The 24,091-nt window shown below is 36.6% G+C and overlaps 1 protein-coding gene across 2 annotated transcripts in view; it reads left to right on the forward strand.

The window, feature by feature from the left end:
- LOC117794510 (protein Star) overlaps positions 1–24,091 on the forward strand; it is a 31,827-nt gene that overhangs the window by 2,341 nt on the left and 5,395 nt on the right. For both annotated transcript variants that reach the window (XM_034635147.1, XM_034635146.1), the window contains one exon: positions 16,870–18,045. In XM_034635147.1, the coding sequence (XP_034491038.1) occupies positions 16,995–18,045 (1,051 nt within the window). In that variant the 5' untranslated portion in view covers positions 16,870–16,994. The remainder of the gene's footprint in view (positions 1–16,869; positions 18,046–24,091) is intronic.

Consider the following 24,091-nt stretch of genomic DNA (forward strand, 5'->3'; position numbering starts at 1 on the left):
GTGTGCGTGTGTGTGTGTATGTTTGTGTGCGTGTGCGTCTCAAATGACACTTGCCGACGCCGCTGTCGCCTGCATATTTTTCCATAGAATTTCCTAGTAGGAAGTGCAGCAAAAGCAACAACAACACAACAACAACAGCGACAGCACTTGACAATTGTCTTTGTCATTGCACTGTTGTCTCACTCTCGCATCTGCCGCCCTGTGTGAGAGAGCAGGCGACGCTCAAGACGAGAGCAGAGACAAGAGAGTGTGTGTGTGGTGTGTAGGTGTTGATTTCTTCCTTGTGGTCTTGTTTGTCTGCTCTGCTTCTACTTTCGCATCTGCACTCCAGTAAGTTGATAGCAATTATTTAATTGTTTTTGATTGATGTGCAATTTTGTCTAATATTCTTTTGCTTTCTGATTGCGCGGAAGTTACCGTTTAAAGCTGCAACTAATTGTCAGCCATTTGTAATTTGTCACTGATCTCCCGTTCTCTCTTGCTCTCTCCACCTCTTTTTGTTTCTTCCTCTCATCCGTTCACTTTCTCAATTGCTCTCTCATCCGCTGTCAGTCAGTAGCGTGAGTTTTTGAGTCATTATGTGTCTTGAATTTACCGTTATTGCAACACTATTAACCCCCTCCCCCCACCCACGTCTTGACCTACAAGTTGTTTTAATTATGTTACCGACGCGAGCATTTCCTGCCCATTTTTCTTTTATTATTTTTTATTTACTGTTTATAACTGTTTAAATTTTAAGTATTGGGCAAGGCACACATATTAGCTCATGAAGAAAACCAAAAAAAAGCTTGCAAACAAATTTGAATTTTCGAAAACTTTTTGAAAATGCAGCTCGCAGCTGGCCAACGAAACAACAAAAAATAAAGTAATTATTTCCTTTCACAAGCTCCACAAAATGAAGCAAAAGCAAAGAACAAAAATAACACCATACCACAAAAACAAAAACGAAAAAAAATGAGAATGAAAGAATTAACGCTGCGCACGTCAGTAGCAGAAGCAGCGCATCAGCGACGGCGACGTCGACGTCAAGTCTATTACTTGTTGTTGTTGCTGTCTTCTGCGGGTGTAAGCACGTGCATAGAAATGATAGAAAACAAAGTGAGAGAACTATTAATAAAGAATATAACCAGCGAAATTTGCATTGATCTTCCATCTCCGTCTTGCTCAGGTCTGAATCAAAGCGAAACCCAATTGGATTTGTGAATGAATGAAATCAACGACCTTGCCGTTTACGTCGAGCTTACGTTACGAGACAAAATACGAATACAGATTTTGCATTGATCAATGATCAATTGAAAGCCAAGCCGCAATACAATTTAATTGATGAGACACACAGAGAGTGAGTGAGAGAGAGAAAGACACAACAAATACACTTACGTTACGTTAAGTGCATATATCTGGTTATTCTCACTATCACTCTCCCTCTCCCATTCGCTTTGATTGTGTGGGTGAGACGCCTTTGCCATAAACTTGAGTTGTAATTTCGCAAATGTTTGTCGCTAATAAATCATGCGTTTCTTGTTAGCCGATTGTAAATTGTACATTCAATGCGCCAAATAGTTTCTTGTTGTTTTTGTCTTTTATTTTTTTTATAGCTTTGGCCTCCTGTGTACTTGGCTATTTATGCGACTCCCGCTTACGCTTACGTCATTTGCATGGCGTAGTCATATTCCATACATACTTGGCCATGTTTTACAGTTGTCAATCGGCTGCTGTTTCTCTTTATTTATTTATTTATTTATTTTTTTTATTTTCTGTATTTTGTTTTTTGTTTTGGGTTAAACATTTTGCTCGCGTCAACGCAATATTATTGAAAGTAGGTAAAGCACAACATTTGAGTCATCAGTTTTCTCTAGACATAAATATTCACAAAGAAGCGCATAAGATTTCAGTGCATGATCATAATTATAATTATGTACATACATAATTAACTACAGTGTTTACTCGCAATCTTAAATATTGACACATTAATTATTTTTTATTTTATTGCATTATAAATTTAAATTGTTATATGAAACCTAAAAATGAAGATTTTTATGTTTTAAATATAAATAATTTTCCTTTAATCGCAAGATCATAATTATAATCATATACTCATGTACAGTGTTTACTCTCAGTAATAAACTTATCTGCCATTTAGAAGACTTATTTCTTTTTATTTCATTGTTTTTTAAATTTAAATTTTTATATTTTGAATGGAAATATTTTTTTTATTTTATATACTTAACTACATTGCCTACTTACAATTAAGAACGCATCTGCCCTTTTGACACATTTCTACAATTTAAAATATTTTTCATTTTCATTGTTTATATTCAATTTTCGAGAAAGTAATGAAAACTTCAGCTACTTTTATAGAAAGCGCTTGCCGTGTGCATAATTCGTGAGAATTTTATGTTATTTATAGAGTCTAGACAATTTTCATAATTCAATAAAATGATACAAATTGGCTCGTTAATTGAAAATTATGTAGACATTTGTTTTGATTTGCAATAACTCACAAAGTACTCATGAATGGATCGATGAATTAGGCTATTCTATAAACAATTCAAGTACATAATATCAACGATTGATGTGTATACTTTTTTATACACCGAAGATAACTGTTCTTTCTTCGATCTCGTGGTTTGTGTGACGTCACAATGTGTGTGAGTTTTGTTTTAATAAAGTTTCGATTAGAATGAGAATTACTTAAGGTTGCAGCTAATGAACTGATCTTAAATGGATATTCAGTGTTGTTGCTTACCCCTAATTAATAGATCCCGCAGTTAACAGGAAAATATTAAGTACTATATTATTTAAAGACTCGTCAGTTCTGAGAATTAATGGCCCTGTCCATAATCTTATCAGTGCTGGCAATTTTGTAATGCTTGAGAGTGTAGGAATACCTTAGATAGAGACTGACTGATTGTAGGGGTTAACAGGCGTCGCTCCCAATTCCCACAGTTCATAAAATGCTCTAAGTGAATCATTAAACAAATTACAAATTAGTATGCCAGTTATAAATAGCTTAAAAAATAAAATGAAATTTAAGAAATGAAAAGAATATGAAAAAAAAGAAATAGAGGAAAGCCGGCACATACAAATTAGGTAAACATGTTGAATATGTCCATCAATGTTGTGTAAATATTGGCGCAGTCTGTTATGACTGAGTCAGTTCACCACCCACAGTCTTCCGCTTGGGGACTGTAGGCTGGAGGCGTTCTACTTAGAGACGCGAGTCCGAATTGGAATCGCTATGACTGTATACCTTTTAAATTGAATGATAAGTCATGGGCTTTATAGTTTACAGCTAATGCTCAATGCGCACTTGTTTGGATTTGATTTTAGAAAAATTTTAAGCATTTTTGTTATTGTCTGGATTTACAAAAAAAAAAAGCCCAGGAGTAAATAAACCCCAGTAAAATTGAAATAAATTATATACAGAGATAAAGTAGATATATGAGATCAAATAACTAGTTGCAGTATCTTTTGTTGATATATGTTGATAGTATAGTTTTCTGAAGTTTATATCCAAGAATTCTCTACATGTGCGTTTAATTCCTCTTTATTAATTTTAACAACGATTTCCTCTCTAGCAATCCCAAAATCTAATAAAAATACAACGATATTTAATTTGAATTTTCAAGATAATCAGTCTCTTATTGATATAAACTTTATGAACTGCCCTCGTACATGCATTATATTATAAACAATGTCTGACGACCGATCTTGCCCCAAAAATTCTGGCAGTTTGCCGCTTATATAAACAAAATTTATACGCTCTCTTCTTCATTTTCATTTGGATTTTCGGTTTCGATTTTTGTAGACTGCACAATTTGCAGTTGTTGTTGTTGTTTTTTTGATATGATAGACGTGAGGAATTGCCTTGACTGTTTGAATACACTAATAGTACATATTCAGTAGTGCAACGCCATTTACCAAACTGTTTTATCTTTTTATAGTTATTTTTATTTTTTAATCTTTCGTTAGTCTGCAGTAAACCAGTTTTCCCCCAGCTCCCTCAGCTCCTGCCTTTTTTCAAAATTGCGCTGTCCAAAAACCACACAAAGTGAGAAACCACAATAAGAATTCCCATAATTATAACAATGCCACACGGTTCCAAATCCAAAACCAACCAAAAACCAAAAACGAAATTATATCCAAGCGTCGGTTTCGGCCAGCAAGAAGAAGATAAAGATACTAAAGAAGAAGAAGCAAGAGAAAGAATCAAAGTTGCCTTTGAAATTTAAACTTATTGTGGTTACAAGATTTTTTTCTTTCGTTTTCTAGACCACAAAACTTCTCAACCGAGGGACGACAAGTCAAAGCCAAAGAATTTGTTTTTTTTATGTAGCTGCAAAAACAAAATCAGAAACAGAACCAAAACAACAACAACAAGTAAAGGTGTGTGTGTGTGTCATGTAAAAGGCCACATCGGAAGAAGCAGTAAAAAAAGACAGCGCAAAAGTTTTCTCAGCTTTTTTTTATTTTCTTCTTCTTTTCTTCTTAGCGTTGGCAACAACAACACTTTTACAACCTCCCAAGATGGATAAGAAGTGATAGTTGGCTGAGTGTGGAGGGGGAGTGTAAGGGCGCGGGGAAATCAAGTTTCTAGAGATAAAGAAAATAAAAAATAAAACACTCAAATCATATAATACGACAATGACAATGACAAAGCACAAAGTGACATTTAAATCATGCTGAAATTAAAGAAGAATAAAGAAGCAGAAAAAATAGTTCGAGGTGTGGAAAATAGTTTAAAGCAGTTAAGAGAATATAGTCGAGAGTGCTTGAGAATATTCCGTTAGTACAGTTGAATCAATTAAAACTTGCGCCGCCATTTTGTAAGCTTTTTAATTAGAATTGGTGGGGATAGGGGTAGATTTGAGGCACGTTGCGCTCCAGAAAAGGCATCCCATAAAAAATGTGTCATGGCTGGCAGTTGAACTAAATTACGGCAGCTCAATCATTTGTCTAGCACCTGAGGATGAGAATGAGAATGAGGATGGAGGTTAGAGGATGATGACGATGACGATGTGTTTGTTGTGTAATTTGTTGGCTTCCTGCAACAAGCGGCTGCACATGCGCCGCTTGGCTACACACACAACACAACATTCGCTCTGTTTGCAACAGGAGAAGCAGTTGGTTACAGTTTCGGGTTCAATGCGCTTAAAGCAACAACAACATTTTGGTGTGTGTGGCATGCCACGACAATTGATAAACAAAATCATCATCGTCAACGTACGCCACAGGGCAGCACAATTATTTCGGCAAATTAAGGTGCCGCCCGGTGGCAGACACGACCTGGTTGAGCCAACCACTGCATATATGTAGTATATATCGGTATATATACATATATAAACCTTATACTAACCACTAATTACGCCCACGCCACAACTTGACCCGAGCTAAAGGGAACGCACGTGCCAAGGATTTGCTCATCATGATGGTGGGAAAGGGTTAAATCCAACAAAATGGTTGCAAAAACGTAACAAATTTTACACAGAAATGATCAACTTTCTAGTTACCCTCTTTAAGAAAAGCCAACTCTTCGAAATTCTATAAGAAACAAAAATTCTATAAATGAAACAAAATAAGATAAATTTATATATTTTTTACATAATTCCTTGACTAGTTTATTATTATACCGAAAAATTCTACCTAGAAGCATTTTAAATTATTGCGTTCTATATCCCTAGTTCAATTTAAAAATCCATTTATCCTCTTTGATACTGTCCCATAGACAAACATTTCCTTTTCCCCATTTTACAGGGTAACCGACAGTTTTAGACATTCGGGGCGCTCTTTTGTAATCCGTTCGTAAAACCGTTTGACTTTCTCAGACTTTTATGCGAATTTCGCAATCATGATTGTTGTTGTTTCCGTTGATGTTGTTGTTGCTTTTGTTGTCTTAATGTTTCGCACACGTCAACGTTCAACATTAAATAAAGAAGAGGAATAAAAAATGACGACAAAAAGGTCACACACCTTCTCTTAACTTTAGTTTTCGTGTGTTCCATTGCCAAAGCGTTCCAACCCTCACACTGATTTGCACATTAAACTTACCCCCCCAAAAAAAAAAAATGTTGTAAATGAACTTGAACAGACCATAAACCAGGCAGTGACCAGGACTCCAGATCACAAGGGCAGGACATATGGAAGGTGCAGGTGCGCCATGTGCATTGTCATCGTTTAACCCTCTGCTTCAATTTCAATTTTGTAAATTGAGTTTATATTTCGATTTATTGACACGGACTCCCAACGACGTGGACGAAGGACGACTTCTCAGACTTCTTTCTGACATTTATTGCCATTTGTTATGTTGCAAACTTGCGTTTCTTGGCGCTTTAACGAATTATGCGATGCGGGCCAACTTACATTCAAAATGGCGTACAAGTTACAGCTAAAGTTATTGAGCGTGGGGTTGCATATTTTAAAGGGGGATGAGCTTAAAATACCTGTTATGTGGGAGTTAAATAGGGTACATATGGGAATTTCCACAGCCCCGTTACGTTAGATTCGTATGCCAAAATTTGACAAAAAACATGAAAAAGGTAAAAATTTGAAAAAATTTCTTTATATCTGAGTAGCGATAAATAAAAAAGATGAAATCAATTGACCTTTCCGATTAAAAGATATAGGCAAAAATAGGCGATGACGTTACGTTCCAAAAATTGAAGTTGGTTTTGAGTTGGGATTGAAAAACGAAAAGCTCTGCGAAATGGGCAAGATTATTCGCATAAAACTTTTTTTAATATCATTTTTAATAATGTCAGTTAATTTTCCATGACTTTGAATTAGCCTTAGTATGTCACGTTTCGTTACATGACGCCACGTTACATAAAATTCTCCAGCATTGTATTGCGAATTAATGTATGCCTAAATTAATATATATTAACTTTTTTAGTAATTAACAAACTATTTAATCAGAATTAAAGTGTTTTCTTGCATGCTGATTAGTTTTTTGATGATGAAAGACTGATTTCATCAAAAAAACGTTAAAATACTACATGCACTCCATGTTGAAAGACAATTTTTAAGAAAACGGTCGAAAATAAAGAAAACTAAAATTTATAATATAAATATATTTAAAAAAATTTCGCAAGATTTGGTTTTTTGATCAATTTTAAGATTTTGGCCTCGATGGAAATGCCCATATAAAACAAAAATTTGACGAAACGTTACACTTTCTTGAAATTAAATAAAAACTTAATTATCTATTTTATGACCCAATAGTTAATTATATTTACTTTGTCGTACTTAACTCTGTAACTCTCAGCGAAGATGTAAAGAAATTAAAAAACTTTTTCGATGACGTGACGTTACATAGAAATATCATTAAAAATAAATCAAATTTTTACAGTTGATTGCAATTTCTTTTCCTCTAAATCATTTTTTGTCGTTAGTTCTTGCTTCAATAAAATTGTTTGCGACAAGAGTTAATCTACATTATTATTTTAGAAAACTTAATTTTTAAGTTAAGATGCTCTTAGAAATTAACAAAGCTGAACAAATCACGACCATTAACTTTAGAGCTTGGATTCTCGTCAATGCATCTAAGAAACGACGTGTACTTCTTAATTTAATAAAATTTGAACATTTCTATATAATACAAAAAGTTAAAAAAAATGTTTTGATGACTTTTAATTTTTTGGTCCTGGTGAACCTTTCTGTGAAAATGCGCATAGCTTAAATATTAAAAAACAGCAAATTGAACTCTAATCTTTTTTAAAAAAATTATAAAATTAAAATTCAAAGGCAAATCAATTTCAAGAAGTTATTAAAAAATAAATGTACAGATAAAAATCAAAAAAGGAGCAGCTGTAAGCGGCGTTGCCAAACTTCTTATTTGATCTTTTCAAGACGATTTTACTCTGAATTTCCAACAATTTTCAAATGAATTCCTTGCTTTGGGCGCAACTTGAGCAATCCCGGCTAAAACTCTAGGAAAAAATGGGAAATTGAAGGAAAAACGAAATGTCATAGTGAAATCTGACAACAGTGGTTGTGCCACGTGAACGTGTTGCACACAAAAACATATGCATGGTGCATAGAAAAAGAAAAACACATCCTCATCCTGATGTAAAATTTTTCACTTGAGTTTCCTCCCTGGTTTCTCGTACTCATACTCATTCATGCATAAAGCAACAATCTTCTTCCGTTTGTTCAGAAATAACACCGACATGTGTTTGAGTACAAGTCGGAGGAGTCTGAGTTTCCATTCCTCATCTGCTTCTTCCTCTTCGTCTTTAGCATAATCTCAATTTTCATTTTTCACCTGCCTAAATGGACAGCCCGTACAATCGTCCGCCCGCATGCACTTAGCCCTCAAACTATTGCCTGATGTTGTTGTTGCTGCTGCTGCTGTTGTTGTGGCTGTTGTTGTCGTCGTTGTTGTGGCTGTTGTTGTCGTCGTTGTTGTTTTTGTTGTTGCTGCTGGTGCTGCTTATCAGCGGCAAAACGGACTACTAAATAGCTATATAGAGGGAAACATGCTTACGCTCTTGAAAAGCAACAATTTGTCTATTATCTAGCCAGGTTAATTTTGTATCTCCATCTCGTTCTTTCTCTCCCTCTCGTTCTCTTTGTCCCTCTCTCTCTCTCTCTCTCTCTCTCTCTTTCTGTCTGTATGCCTGATGCTGCCTTTTTGATAAATGTGCCGTCGTCGGTAAATCTGCTGAATCCTGATTAAGTGAACTATTATGTTGGCTCATTGCTTTGCCTTATGGTTCCACATATCTCGCACTCTTTTGCTCTTTCATCCGTCATGCATGTGTAGACACACAAGAAGCAGCCGACAACGACGCTGACGCCGCAGTCAAACAGCGCAGCCATCAAATATTGTTTATGTTTTCAACAAGTAGAACTCGCTAGCTAACACATACACACCCTCACACAATACTCACTGCATGCACACGCACTTGCAAAGAGAGAGGGCGCACATGTGTGTGTGTGTGTGTGTGTGCGTGAGAGAGCAACGGACACGCACATTGCACTCTTTCTAATCAGGCAAGCGAACGAACGCTTGTTGCATTTGTACCTGCTTGACCTGTGCAGTTGTTGTTCTCTCCTCTCTTCTCTCTCTCCTCTCTCCACTCTCCTTTGGTATATCTGTTGCATTTCGCTGCTGCTCTTGATCCATTTCCATTTCTATTCATTTTGTGCGTGTTGCTCATTACGCGTCTCTCTTGACTCGTTCATTCTTTCTTCTGTCGCTGCCTTTTCTGCTGCTACGGCTGCTGTGTGACCAGCTTCATTGAGCTTTGCTTGACTGCAGTCACGTCAATGGTACGTGATTTATGCTGTTGTTGTTGTTGTTGTAGTTGGTTTAGCTCTTGCTGCTGCTTGTTCTGCTTCTGTCTGTTATGCTGGGTGGTAAAATTAATATAACGTTCTTTTTCCATGGAAGTCATTTCAACAATGTTACCAGTGGAATATTACAATTTAATTGCACAGCATGCCAAGAGCTTAGGCAAGTTGCGTAATTGCTGATCGAATATAACATGTTTCCACAGCAATGCATTAGCTTAATGATAAAGACGAGATAGATACAAAAAAATACAGCTATTATCGAAATTACATGCATAAATTAACTAGACTGAATTATTTGGATTTTTATAAAAAAATTACATAAGCTATTAAAAAAGTATTAAAATAAATCATGAAATTTTTAAAATTTGTATTTTTATTATTTATGAAGTTATAAAGTTCAATTAATGAATTCTATTTTTTTCAATCTGATACGAGTATTTAATGTTTTTTTTTGTTGTTTCAATTTTTCTCTCTGTAATGTCAATGTAATGTTTTGATTCATGTCAATGCATGTACTATACTTATTACACCAAGAGATGTATGTAAATAACACACTTTAATTAAATTATCCAGCAGCGTTGCAACATATTAAAAAGTAGCAAACATAAAAAATTATTACTTTTAAATGCTGAAATATTTAAATGCTAATGCGAATGGTAACAATTTAATTATGAATACATTAATTTTACGACTTTTATGCTTTCCTTGCTTTAGTGCTTACACAAGTTACAGCTAATTATTTCATGCTTCTTAAACTAATTGTATGAAAAAGAAGTCCCATTACCGAAACAAACTTCTTGCAATATGCGTCAAAATGCAGAAACAAAAATCTTTATGACTCAATTTGCAAATTGACTGGCAACATTTTTTTTATTGACTTGGAGCCCACCCACAATTATGTGCATTTGGCCATAAAATTGTAACCCATCTGCGCCATTTTGTTTTTAAATATGCGGCAAATGTTTGGATTCACCGTAGAATTGGCATGCAAGCACGTCAACTTCTCATTAAGATAAGCGAACCTTACCGATTTGATGTAGTGGTTTGAGGTTCCAAATGAAAAATGAGGCAGGAGGTGAAAAATGGCAAGTCAAATAAAAAATGACTGGGCAATTGTCGCATGCAAAGTGCAACCTAGCAACAGGATAAAAATATGGAAATTTTCATTTACAGTCTGCCAGAAAGGCTATGTCTTAAGGTCCCGGTTTCGCGGTTTTCTAGTCCCTTTTCCCTGTTTTTTTTGGGCACACGCCAGCTGTCGAGTCGGGAACTACGTCAACTGGCGGTATATATATGCCTAGTCTTAATGCCGCCCTACTCTATTTCTTCCTGTTGCCCATTCTTTTTCCTTATCCACTTTTTTATTTTTGGGTAATAAATTGCCAACATGCAAAGGCAATAAAATAGCAGCGCAGCCGTAGACACATTTGCAATTTGCCGAGTTTCAAGTGAATGTGAATGTGAAGGAGGTTACCCTAGATTCTGTCATGGTGGCAATTCTGGCAAATCGCCAGTTACTCGTGCTAATTTTACTAAAATAACTGTGTTTTGTTTCTTCTTCTTCTGTTGGTGTGTTGCACTCTTGTGTTGCAACTCCTACAAAAGCGAGGCGTCGCCTACAGCACAAACAATTAAACGACGCGACGACGCTCTGATAAACAAGGCAGTTAAGCTAAAAGAAGAAGACGATGACGACGACACTGCTGCTGCTGTTGTTGTAGTCACCTCCTTAACGACCACACAGAGGTGAGGTACCTACCAGTTTTCCTATTCCCTTGTTGCCCTGTGTCTCTGTTCCCTGTTGCAACTGCAGACAGCATATGCTACACATTTCACTTGTACTTAGTTTTTTTGGTCTTATTTTATTCTTTATTCGTTATTTTTTTTCTTTACCAATAAATTTCCGAAATGCCTTCTTAACTTACCTTTGGGTGCAATTTTTTCATTAGCACATTCGTTTGGGTCGTTGGGTTTCGTAGGGGAAAACGGAGCTGAGGGTCAAGTACGAGTACGAGTACAAATGTGTCTACTAAATAATTGCCACAATCGGTAAATTTCAACAGCTTTTTAAGTAGTGAATGGTCAGCAGCGTGGTGAGTTCAGTAAATTGTCGGAAAAGAAAACGTCCTTCTATGATATATCTCGCTATTCATCATATATCAAGAAATAGAATTAAGCTATGGAAATTTTTAACGATGAAAATTTTATGTAGAGTTCTATATCTAATTTTTGAATATGAATCAAGGTAGATTTCAAAATAAGATCTAACTAAACTTTTAAATTTTTTATTTTTTTAAACTTTAAAAGTTCAGCTTCATAAGGCTCCCTGATCTTCGATCTTTGCTTAAAAGATCTTGCTTTCATATTCATAAAGATCTTTTAAGATCACCATTATTTCTGTTACTTATCCTTGCGAAGAGAAGTGGAAATGTGGAATGAACATCAAAGAAAATCTTCGTGGTTTATTTACAAAACAAAATTAAAAACTTAGAGATTAAACAAAAGCTTGTTAATTTAATGACAACCTTATATATCTCTGTTTTTCATATGTTTTATAAATTTACTATACAAACAGCCCTCGCATTTTGCAACTCAGACCATGCTACAATAATCAACATACAACATCACCCAATGGGGCCCCCGTTTTACAAGCAAGTGAAGAAAACGTAGCAGAAAAATTCCAAGCAACGTTTCATACCCGATAGTTGTTGCACAGTTGTTGTTGTGGCTGATGTTGTTGTTGTTGCTGTTGCTGTTGCTGTTGTCGTTGGTTGTAGGTTTTTCAGAATTGCATTTTTATTGTCTGCCACTTTGTTGTTACCACTGTGTGTCGAGTTGCTGCTGTTGTTGTTGTTGTTGTTTAACTAAACCATATGGTTAAAAGCGTAGCATATTCTACTGCCAGACTTCTTTTTCTTCTTCTGCTCTTTTTTCTTACTGGGCTGCCTGTCATCGTCTTTTTCGTTGTTGTTGTTGGTGTTTTTGTTTTTCTTGGACTTGGCGGTTACCTCGTGTCGTTGTTGTTTGGGATGTGGCTATGAAGTTTCTGCTTTCTGCTTCAGTGCGTTTGTAAATGTTTATCAAAATGTCTTGTGCCGTTCCTCTAACTTCTCTACCTGTCTCACTCACTCGCAATCTCTTCCTCCCCCCTTCCCTGCCTATGGTTTTTGCTCTTTTTTTTTGTTACATTTGAAACGTTGGTCGTCGCACGATCATTAACCGCAAAACATTGTTGTGGTATGTTGGCCAGTTCTATCCACAACTCGACAACATGTTGGTCGCTCTCCCTGCTTGATACCTTACTCCCTTTTCTTCCCCGCATTTCTCCCCCGCTTTTCTCCCCCTGCATGCTAACCTGCCACCCTGTTGACTGTTTTCTTGCTTGGTTAGCGAATTCTTGGAAGTCAGGGCGCAAAATATGTCGTACTATAACGCTTCTACCATAGAGATGATAAAACAATCAATGGATCTTTTAACACAGAAGTTTTCTGAGTTGTATTATAGAAATTTCCTCAAGTATTATTTTTTTTTTTTGTGGTTTTAGCTGTTCTGTTACTCTGCATACCCTTAATACATCCTTGTTTTGTGACCAAATTTCTATGGCATTCAATTAGTTGTATAATCTGAAACTGTTTAAATATAAGAATCTTAAGATATTCTTAAGCATTATTTATTTATTTATTTTATAATGAACCCCTTACTGTAGTCTTGCTTATAAACAAAAAAAAAAAAATATAAAAGGTTTCTTAACTTTTATACATATTTTCTGTAACACTCAATATCCATATTCTATGCCTGCTTTGAGGTAACATCCTTAGCTGTTGCTTATCACTTTCAATTGCCTTTATAAATCATCCTCTTATTGCTCTTCTACTGTTTTTTGAGGTGGCGCCGTTGTCACCAAATCTCTTTCGCATGTCGCACAATTTTCACCAGACATTCAGCAGACAATAAAAGCAGAAAAAAATAGAATAAAAAATAAACTTCAATAAAAGCGACGCCACAGATACAAAAACACAAGACGCACACACACACGCATATATAGCAAGAATCTCTTGAGTTTTAATCGATCGATTTTATGCGCTGTGCGACATGACCGTAAATCACACGCCGTATTTTGTGCCGCTCTTTTGTTGTACCATCTATGTGGTATCCATGAGATACACAGATACTTTTTTCTTCAACTTCAACATGGATTTTATTGTCTGTGATCTCTCTTAAACAAATCGAATGCAGACAAACTAATTACTAAATTAAAAGCCCATTAAATCGTTTTTTTTCCTCAATCAAAAACGTATAAAAAAAATCGAAAATTTAAAACGTGTAAATGTAACTTGCGCCACACAATTAATGCATTTTCATCAGACCATTCCCAATAATTGCACCAAAAAAAAAGAAAACAAAAAAAATAATGTAAACAATTGCTTTGTTTTTATTTTTGGAGATGTTGGTGATTTACCCATTAGTGATTTGAATTTTTAAAAAGGGAAAGTTCAGTGTTTTGATCGCTACGAGCTTATAAATAACATGAACTTAATAATAAGTAATTAATTTAAATTCTTAATTAACCATGTGATTTAGCACGAATAATGTTGTCTGCTTTTATGCGCTAATTAAAGCAATTCAGATTGGGTCTACAATGTATATTATTTGGTTCGAAATTATGCAGCTATGAAGTTATAAAAAATACGCGGTAATTAAAGTTTGCCGACCCAGCAGGGAACTCAATTTAAACAAAATTTTAATGGTTTGCTTTGAGTAAATTCAACTTTATTAATATTTGACAAATATTATTTGTCGCCCGAGAATCGACTCGGCTGTTGATGCTGATCAAGAATATATATACTTTATAGGGTCGGATATGATTCCTTCCAGTTCAACGCAGTATATCCCTTTACTTATTTTTTAAGTAACGGCTATAAAGAGTTACGGAGGCTAAAATCTTAAATTGTAATCCAAATATTTGTAATATATTACTTAGGTTTTAATATTAAATATTCCTTTTTAATATTTTTATAGTTGTCTTTAATAAAGGTAGGCGTTTGAGCAGGGAAAATCCTTACAAAAAATATAAATTTTTTAAATTTATTTTAATTTTTATTTTACAACAATGTTCCAAAAAGATTTATCAAATCTGAAACAATTACTGCACATGCAATTAAGCCATTAAGGCTTAATAACAGACGCATATATCGAAGTTTATTGATGTGTAAGACGCGGCTCTGATTACATTAATTGAGACAGAGAGAGAGAGATAGAGGATAGGGAAACAAAGAGAGAAAAAATATAAAGAGAGACTTGAATAACAACTTGCATGAATTGCTTATAAGATGGTATGATGGTCTGACTAAATATATTGCATTCATTCAGAGTTAGCGCATTCCGAGAACCATATCGTTTCAAAGAGCGAAGAGAGAGGGGAGAAGGAGAAGAGTATCATTAAAAGATGCTGCAGCAGTCGCAACATTGCATTTAATCACAGGTCTGCAAAGGGTTTTGTGGATATGTTTCAATAAATTCCAAGCAAGCAAATCAAAACATTTATAAAACATGGATACGCTTAGGGGCTGCCTTTGGGTATTGAGTGGAGATCAGGAAACTGGGAACTCTTGGCCAAAAGTCCAGCACACGCTTAATGGTCAAATGAATGCTCGAATGGCTGGCGGGCTGAAAACGATGACGACGGTCAGCCTTGCCCTTAGCAAGACCCTCCAAAGGAGCCAACAAACAGCCAAGAGCAGAAGACGTTATGGTTCATAAAGCAAAAAAAAAAAAAAAAAAAAAAGAGAAGCAGACAACAACAATGAATAACAGCAGAACAACAGAGAGCTGAATATAAAAAAAATGAAGTAGAAGAATCAGGCAGCAACAGCAGCAGCAACAGCCGCCCAAACATTGGAAAAACATCTGCTGCCAGTTGATGAACTCGATTCGTCTTCTCGTTTTTACCAAGCGTCTCGTGTCTTGCTCGCACTCACTTTGAGTGTGTGTGTTTTGTTGTCTGTTGCGCAGGCGCAGCAAGTACCGAGTATCGAGTACTCTGAGTACGGAGTGCGAGTACGAGTAGCGAGTAACAACAACTGGCAGCACTTTAGCGACTGCCTCCTCCTGCTCCTCCTCGAACAACTTTAGCCTCCTCCAACAACTCCTCGACTGCCCCTCCGTCCAAGTTGCCCCCTTGTGCGCGTCAATGTTTTCCATTTATAATTCTCATGCCTCGCTGCAATGCCCCTGCTTCAGTCACTGTCTCTTCCCCCCTCTCTGTCCTCCTCTCCCTCTGTCTTCCTCAACCTCTCTATCTTCCTCCACCTCTCTATCCCTCTCTCTGCTCTGGCTCTGTGTCTTTTTTAATTTGGTTCACAAAATACCGCGCGTTGTTGTTGAAATTCTTTAGCAATCGCCTCGCTTCGTCTCAGTTCTCATTCTTCCCCGCTCTTGCTGCCTCTCTCGTCTGCTCTCTCTCTCTCTATCTCTCTTGCTCTCTATAGCGCTCAACTACTTTAAGTCTTGAGCTGCTGTTCCTTCCACCGTCTGGCGGCAGTCGCTCGATTTTTGACAGGTGGTGCAGTTTGTATTCAATTTCTTTTGAGCCATGGCCGGCGACTTTTGCTCTTGGGCTCTTGTGGATTTTTTTTTTCAGTTTCTCGTATTCTTCTGCTGCTGGGTTTCTTAATTTTTTTCCTCTGACGTTTCTCGTTTTGGGAATGTATTTTTGCCTATTCATAAAACAGCAAATGAGTTCAGACAGCCAGACAGCAAACAAAAGATTACCAAAGACCAAAGGCACACACACACTAACAAAAACTCATGCACACTCACAGACACACACATGCTCTGTAGTGTACACGAAGGATGCTGAGCTGACTGTCAGGCTCAAAGATCTCAGAGCTCACTTTTGGATTCAGTTCAATGCACTTTACGAAATTAGTTTTTATACCCTGCATTTTTAGGGTGAAGTAAATTAGTAGTAGCATAATGATAATGAATGGATGATGAAATATTATATCTCAGAACTATATATTTTTGAAGAAAATAAATTTAATTATTTCGGTTCCTTTTATAAAGACATGCAACAAAATTGCAAAATAAAAATCATTTTTATTTTGAAAAAAAAAAAAAAAAATATATGAATGATAAGATATCATACTTTTAGATTTTTATAAAATCACTCAAAACTAATCATTATCATTGATGAAAATTACAATATAATCAAATAACCATTACTTTGTAATTTTTATAAAATAAATTATAATGAATTACGTTCAAATAAAAGCAATTATTATTATTAACTATAACTATTATACATTTTTATTCTTATTGATTATTGCAGGGTATCACTTAGTTGGCTTGTGGGTATTTTATATGGGTTTATGTATTCTTCGAATTAAATTTATATCACAAAAAAAATGTTAATTATTTTATTTTAAATTAAATTAAATATTTTTGGGCATTTAAAATTTTAATTACAAACCAACGATTATTACAGGGTATTTTTTAGTCGAATTAAAGGCATTTCAAATACCATTCGTATACGCACGTGAAACTAATTTGATTTCTCGGTATCTTTTCTTGCAGTTGTAGTTGTCAGGATGCAGAAGACGTGGCATTAGCAGCAAGAGCAGCAGCAGCCACAGGAGGAGCAACTGCATCAAGGAGATACAGGAGTTCACTCTCACCGTGAGGAACATTGGATAGCAACCATGTCACAGCAAGTGTATTCGGCGCATCCAGCGCTGGCCGCTGAGCAGCTGGCAGCGCCGAGCAGCTCCAACAATAGCAAAAACCACAACAACAACAACAGCAGCAGCAGCAGGCGGAAGGCCACGCCCAAAAAGTACACACTGAGCAGGAGCTGTGCGGGGCATGCAGCATCAACGGCAGCAGCACCAGCAACTGCAAAAAGAGAAACAGCAACAGCTGCCGCAATAACAAGCACAAGCACAACGGGATTAAAAGCAGCATTGGGAGCGGGAATGGATGCGGGATTAGGAATGGGAGCGGGAGCGGGGGCAAGTGGCGAGTTGAGCACACGGAAAACGCAACCAGTGCGGACAAATTTGGCGGCCGTGGATGATGATGATGACATCGAGTGCGAGGATGTGGACGATGTCAATTTTGGCAAGCAAATTGTGAGACAGCAACAGCAACAAGAACAAACCAAAGACACCGGCTACGATGAGACAGATCATGTACAGCTGCGCCACAAGCGTCGCCAAATGCCACATCAGCAGCTGGACAGAGGCGGAGGTTTAGTTGCAGTAGCAACAGGAACAACAGCAGCAGCAACTTCAGCAACGGCAGCAACATTAACAGGTTCGATGAGTGATTTGAGCAGTGTGATTAGCTCACCATCGGCCAGCACCGTCTCATCGCCGTTATCGACGCCCACGCGACATGCCCCGTTGCAGCTGCAACTGCAACCGCAGCACAGCCATCCGCATTGTTGCCACAAGCAGTCAGCAGCAGCAGCAGCAGCAGCAACAGCAACAACAACACATCACCAGCCACATCAGAAACATCAGCATCATCTGAAGCAACAGCATCATCATCATCATCATCACCATCATCATCATGGTGCTGCAACAGCGGTCTGTGGCGCCACCTCCTCCTCATCAGCAGCGGCCTGCAAGAGCAAGAAACTTGATCCGCGTCTTAGCCCATCGCCGTATCGCCAACTATTGCCGGGTATATTGTGCCTACTATCGTTTGCGTTCGTCTTTGCCACATTAATTGTTTACATGGACACGACAGGTGAGATATACACTCTTTCTCTCTCTTTCCCCCTCTCTCACTCCCTCTAAGCATTTATATATTTTTTATATAAATTTGATATCTCTGGCATATGTCTCGTCTTTTTTATTTTGTTGGTCTCGTTTCTTCATTTAAATTTCTTTCTTTTTTTCACCGGATGTAGGCTGTGTTTGCCTTTGCCTGGTGTTGTCCTGTTGTCCTTTCCTGGGGCACACTTTTGAGATTAGTTTACGCATTCTTCTAACTATCCCGAAGTCCTTCTTAATTTCTTGTTAGCGCATCTTTTTGTCATAGATCTTGCCTCGTTTTTTTCCTCTTCTCTTATTTATTTTCCTTTAATTTCTTTTTTGGCTTTGGCGCAGTGGCGCTTCCTGTCAAGAACAACAACGTGCACAACAAACAACGTTGTCGATGACGTCTCACTTGGCAACAGCCGAGCTGCAGCTGCTGTCATCGTTATTGTTGTTGTCGTTGTTGTTGGCGACACGTGCCTCCTACAAAGGCCACCGCTGCAACGCCAAAAGAATTTCTAATTTGCCATTAGCCAATAGGGCTTTTATAGAGAATTAAATAAATATATTTATAGAGTATTCAAGAAGAACTTTCTATGGCTTAGTCGAGTTAATGAAATACACAAACAGCTGCCAAAGTTGTTAGAACTTATCAGCAATTCACATTTGTTGTTAGCAAAAAAAAATTCATTTAAATAAGTCATAAAAACTTCTGTTTATTGGCTTCTTATAAGTAGATAATTCCTGAGATCATTTTTTTTAACAAAGCAAATCAATATAGACAAGAAAATAACATTAATATCAGGCTTAAGCAATTTAATGTCAGAGGTTATACTAACAAAGCTAATCTCTCCACAAAACAATATTATCAATATAAATTGATATTATAAATTTGATCCAGCTACACTCATTGAATTGTGTCTTATCAATCACAAAAATTATAGAAGTGACGCTTTTAACTTAGGATACTAAGGTTACTCAAGAAAGTCGATCTTTGATATAAGTTAAAATTTAAGATATTTTGTTTCATCAATCTCAGAAACTAAGGGGAATCGATCGGTGCGAAAGGCGACTAGCAATATATACAGCTAATATGGACAATTTGCTATGACTGTCCGATCAGATCGAGTTAAATGCCGATCGATAGGTTTAGTCGTAACTTACAAAATGGCATACTAAAACTTTTTCTTACTCACCTGGGTCATGATACGGGGGTGTAAGTGGGAGGGGCAAAATTTAAATGATTGCAGCTAATGAGGCCCATTTTCGTGTTTTGTTTTTTAATTTATATTTTTGTTTAAAAGTTTTATATTTAACATTTTTAATCATTTTTAACATCACAAAATTGGATACCAGATATTTTGGGGCTGGAATATGCTTTCGTCACTAGACTTTTATCTCGTGTTGAGGCTTTTTTTGTGTGATTTAATTCACGCGAATCTCAGGAATTGTAATATAAAGAACCGCAATCTAAAAGTTAGTCTATAGGTTCTTATTGACTAAAATTTTCTAGAATTACAACGAATATTCAGCTTAAAATTTATATAAACTAGTAATTATCTTGTAAATAGGAAATGCAGCTTTAAATGCCTTAATTAGAAAAGAGCCTTGCCTAAATTGTACCACCCACCAAACGAACTAGTCAGTGATTTAGCTAGTTAGTTGCTTAGTAAACACTTAAGAGCCTCTTTAGATTTAGAAAAGTGACTCAGCGCTAGTTGATTCGTTTTGTAAACTACGACTACGACTATGTCATCTATCCAAATTATATCCAGACAGCCTCGTCGTCTGTCGGATGAGGCAATTTTCTTTTAATTCGCTAAAATATTTTGTTATTGCGCGTTGTTGCCGTGGATAAATTTCGCCTATAAAATTGTCTCGTCTGTGTTTTGTCTCTATTTAGTACCAGGCAAAATAAATTTGCTTAATTTGTGCCGTTTTCTCAATGAAAGCGGATTGCAAGCGAAATTGTTTTGCATACGATGAGAGGCTCTTTTCTCATTCCATCCGTTGCCAAGTGGTTCCGTGATGGATCGCCAACGCCAAACTGACTCATCCTTCCCGAATGTGACTAAGGGCGCACTACGAAGTGGTAAAAAAATAAGAAATAAAAATTCATTGTACTTGAAAGAGACCCAAAAATCAATGGCAATTCATTGTATGTGAGTAGCTGTAAAGCAGCCTCAACTTATTTGCACAGTGACTCAAAGTCAGTTCAATAGTTGTGAAATAAAGAATTATTTGATAGGACAAATTGAAATATTACGAAGAGATCAAAATGTATGAAAATTTAAGTACTTTCGTTAAAGACAATTCTTCTATTATATAAATTATTTACTTGTAATTTATTACAGAAAAATCTTATTTACTAAAAATTTGTATTTTAATTTTCGACGAGCTGTCACCAGTGTGCCTTTAAGGAAAATAAGTGCATTTTAAATTCTGCTCAAGTACTGGCAATTTTCGATTGTCGCTTTGTTGTTTTTCTTAATATATGGTACATATATATATATTATATTTCCGTGGCTTCCTTTACGTCGATCGATTCCTTCCGCAGAGCCGTTGTCTTTAAGAATTAAGTATATGCAAATTGTGCAACGAATTAAAAGTCCATAAAGACAGTGCTAAATTGCAGGCAGTCAGACCGTCAGTGTGACAGTCAATTTCTCAATGAAGTCAGCTGATTGCCACCCACTTTCCTGCTGGGATCCTGGTGCTTTTTTCGATTGCCGCCACGTCGACTAGACAGGGCTTGGCTCACGGCAAAATAAGGGCGTGGCACTTGCCACTTGGCTTGACAACTTGGCAGCTTGACAGCTTCGGCTGCTGTCGACGTCCAGTCTCTGGTTTTATGGCACATTGAATGGCTCTATTAGGTTTATACGAGCATACGGATTCATAAACCATAATAATACAAATGGGCATGGAGTGCATAAATTAGCCTAGCCAACAAAAGCCGCATTAAGCATCTCGAAGTTGGGGGTCACACATAAATTTAACACGTTCTCTGCCGTGTGGCAAAAGGTTGATGCGAGTGGAAAACTGCATTTTCTACCAAATCATTCATAAGGAAATAAATGAAAAACTCGAAAATGCGCTTATTAAAGTGACAAATTCTTGTGGCGGCTTCAAAGGTCTTAGTCTTACGTCGTCTTCTACTTAATTTCCCAAACATCTCAACATGAACGTCAACCGTGGTCATGACTTTACAGAATGAAATTCCAAACTATTTTATGCTTGCCTACGCTCTTCTTCCTCTGCTTTTCTTCGTTGTTGTTGTTCTTATTATTATTGTTGTTGCTGCTGCTGCAGTTACAACAATTCATGTCGCGCCCTCGGCCTCTTTTTTATGAGTAAACACAACAATCCCCGTGCTCGTTGTAAATGTCACGTTTCAGCTTTAAATGCTACTTGATCATGATCATGATGAGAGTTCTTCATCATGATAATGGTATTTTCAAGTGTCGGTGCCGATCAATAAAAGTAAATGAAAGCGCAGTTGCAGTTCAGAAAGTGTAGCTAGGTTATCCTCTTATCAGTTGTTTATTATCTCAAGATATGCCAGTGTATATCTCAATACTGTGTAAGATAATTGCACAAATGAAAATGTGGTATTCAGTCATCGATTTCAATAGAACTGCTAATGCAACTGTTAACTTAGATTAACAAGAGGTAATAACAAATGTATGACTTACACAGTGTGTCATATCACTTTGTTCTACTTTTAACTTTTCTAGTATATTCTATTGCTTTTTATTTTAAATATATTTAATTGCCACATTCACATTTTAAATTTCAGCTGTAGAGCTCGATATCTAGTTGAGTTACTTGAGGATAGAGATTTTTTTTTTATGCTAGTTTCTTTTATAAATTGCTTGTACTACAATTTTCATATCCATATGCCAACTTTCAGCTTAATAGCTAAAAAACCAGACGATAACTTGTCTTACTTTAAGTGTTTGTTATGTTAAAAGTCAAGCACCTATAATTGATTGTTTCATTTGCCAAATATATTCTTTTGATCTATTTTTCCATTAAAAATAGCTTTTGAATTAGTATATTTATAGCAAATTAGAGTTTGATCGTTTTCAGTTTTCAGTTACAAATAGCTTTTGAATTAGTTTTTTTGTACCAAATTTGAGTTTCGTGGCTCAAATGCCAAATGAGTTACTTGGGGTTGCTAATAATAATATTTTGCATTGTTTTCTTTCACTTTTCTACTTTCTTTGAAACAACTAGTCTTCCACTATGAATCGATAATATTACAATTCCTCCTTCCATAAACCAAAATTTAGCTGGATAACGCGAAAAATAATGGAGTTATGAATAATGAGTATAACCCATTGCACTTTTTACTTTTCTAACTTTTAGAAATAATAGACACACATTGCCATAGCCTACTTTTCAAAGCCAGTAAACCATTTGGCCATATAGACAGTCTGGCTGATCTTTGACTGCTGCTGACACGCCTCAAAATGCAAATACGCCCCACTTATGCTATCTGTCTATTTTTACTCTATTTTTTTTGTGTTTTAATTTTGAGGCGCCGTCGTTGTTGCCGCTTTTCACATTGTTGACATCGCGTGGCGCATCTGCACGATTCTCGTTTCGCCTGCGGGCGACTTGCAAGCGTCTGGCAAATGTCATTAGCCTTACCTGCTTACTGCGACAAAAATAACAAGAAGAACAACTACAACAACAAGAATAGCAACAACAAGCGCATAAATCGCATTAGCCCAAATCTTGAAACATTGCCACAATTTGCGCCGCTTTTAGAGGTAAACATGTTGGCATGCCTGTTTTTTTTTTTTTTGGGTCCATGGCTAGTGCAAGTGCGATAAGGGAGAGGTTGTAGTAGAGGGGTGAGTGGTGGGGTAAGGTGGATAGTGTGACAATCATAGAATTAATCATGTTAAGCAGGCATTATCTTCACACTTGTGGTGATTGCACCACATTTGCTGACAGACGACAAACGCCTGACGACGGGTGACAATTTGCAAATTGCAACTTTAATTGAAATTTACAACAGACATACATACACACACACGCATACATACAGACACTTACGCGCACACTAATGACTTAATTCCCGTTAAGCAGCACGACATTTTCATTTACCCTGTTCCATTGCCAGACAATTCCCGCCCCCGTTGTGTCGTCTGTTTCTAAGCAGTCTTTACTTTGGATATTACTATAACTCAAGTCCGACCTCCTTCTCCCTCTCCCTGTTCCCCTGCACTGCCTACCGGATGTCACTCAACCGCCCTGTGATTCATAATTTCGTGTATGAATATATGTGTTTTCCTTTGTTTTGTTGTAGTTGTGTTGTGTTGCCACCCCCGCTGTTGCACTATCAGAGATCAGAGACGCTTGCCCCTTCAACCCCCTTTCCCCTCGTGGTTAAAAAGAAAGCGCAGCGAGTGCTCAATTTGAAAAGCAAAGCTCAAAGAGCATTATCACAGTATGCGCCATTCAGTGGCGATTCTACCTCATTTTGAACGTGGCTCAAAGGCACCCGCATATTGGTATCAGGTTTTTGCAACCCTCTTTTGATGGTTTCACTCGAGTAAATTGCGCAATTTCTTGGCATCTTCAACGTGTGAGTTCCCGACGCTCATTCAATTGTGGCAAGTCTTTCAAGTCACGCAGATGGTAGTCTGAAAATCTGTTGGTATTTCGGGTTGGATCGTAAAATATCTATGATATAAACAAAAATTTTTGAATTGCTTTATAATAAAAATAATGTGATAAATATAGGGTGGTTTTTATTTTTAATATGATTTTGTGGATATCAACCCGTGATGTTGAACATAAATTTTTACTTTGATGTAATATTATCTTTAAATATCTTAGATGCATTTTTTTTTCCATTCATGATTTTCAACTCTGATTTGGAACTCTGAATTTCATACAGATTTCTTAGTGGCATAAAATATAATTTCGATTATTAACTTAAAATATGATTTTCTAGATAAATGCCAATTTGATTATAAGGTTAGGTACAGACTGAAATGGAACCCTTGAAAAGAAAGGCA

Source organism: Drosophila innubila (assembly GCF_004354385.1).
Source record: "Drosophila innubila isolate TH190305 chromosome 2L unlocalized genomic scaffold, UK_Dinn_1.0 4_B_2L, whole genome shotgun sequence".
Taxonomy (NCBI): domain Eukaryota; kingdom Metazoa; phylum Arthropoda; class Insecta; order Diptera; family Drosophilidae; genus Drosophila; species Drosophila innubila.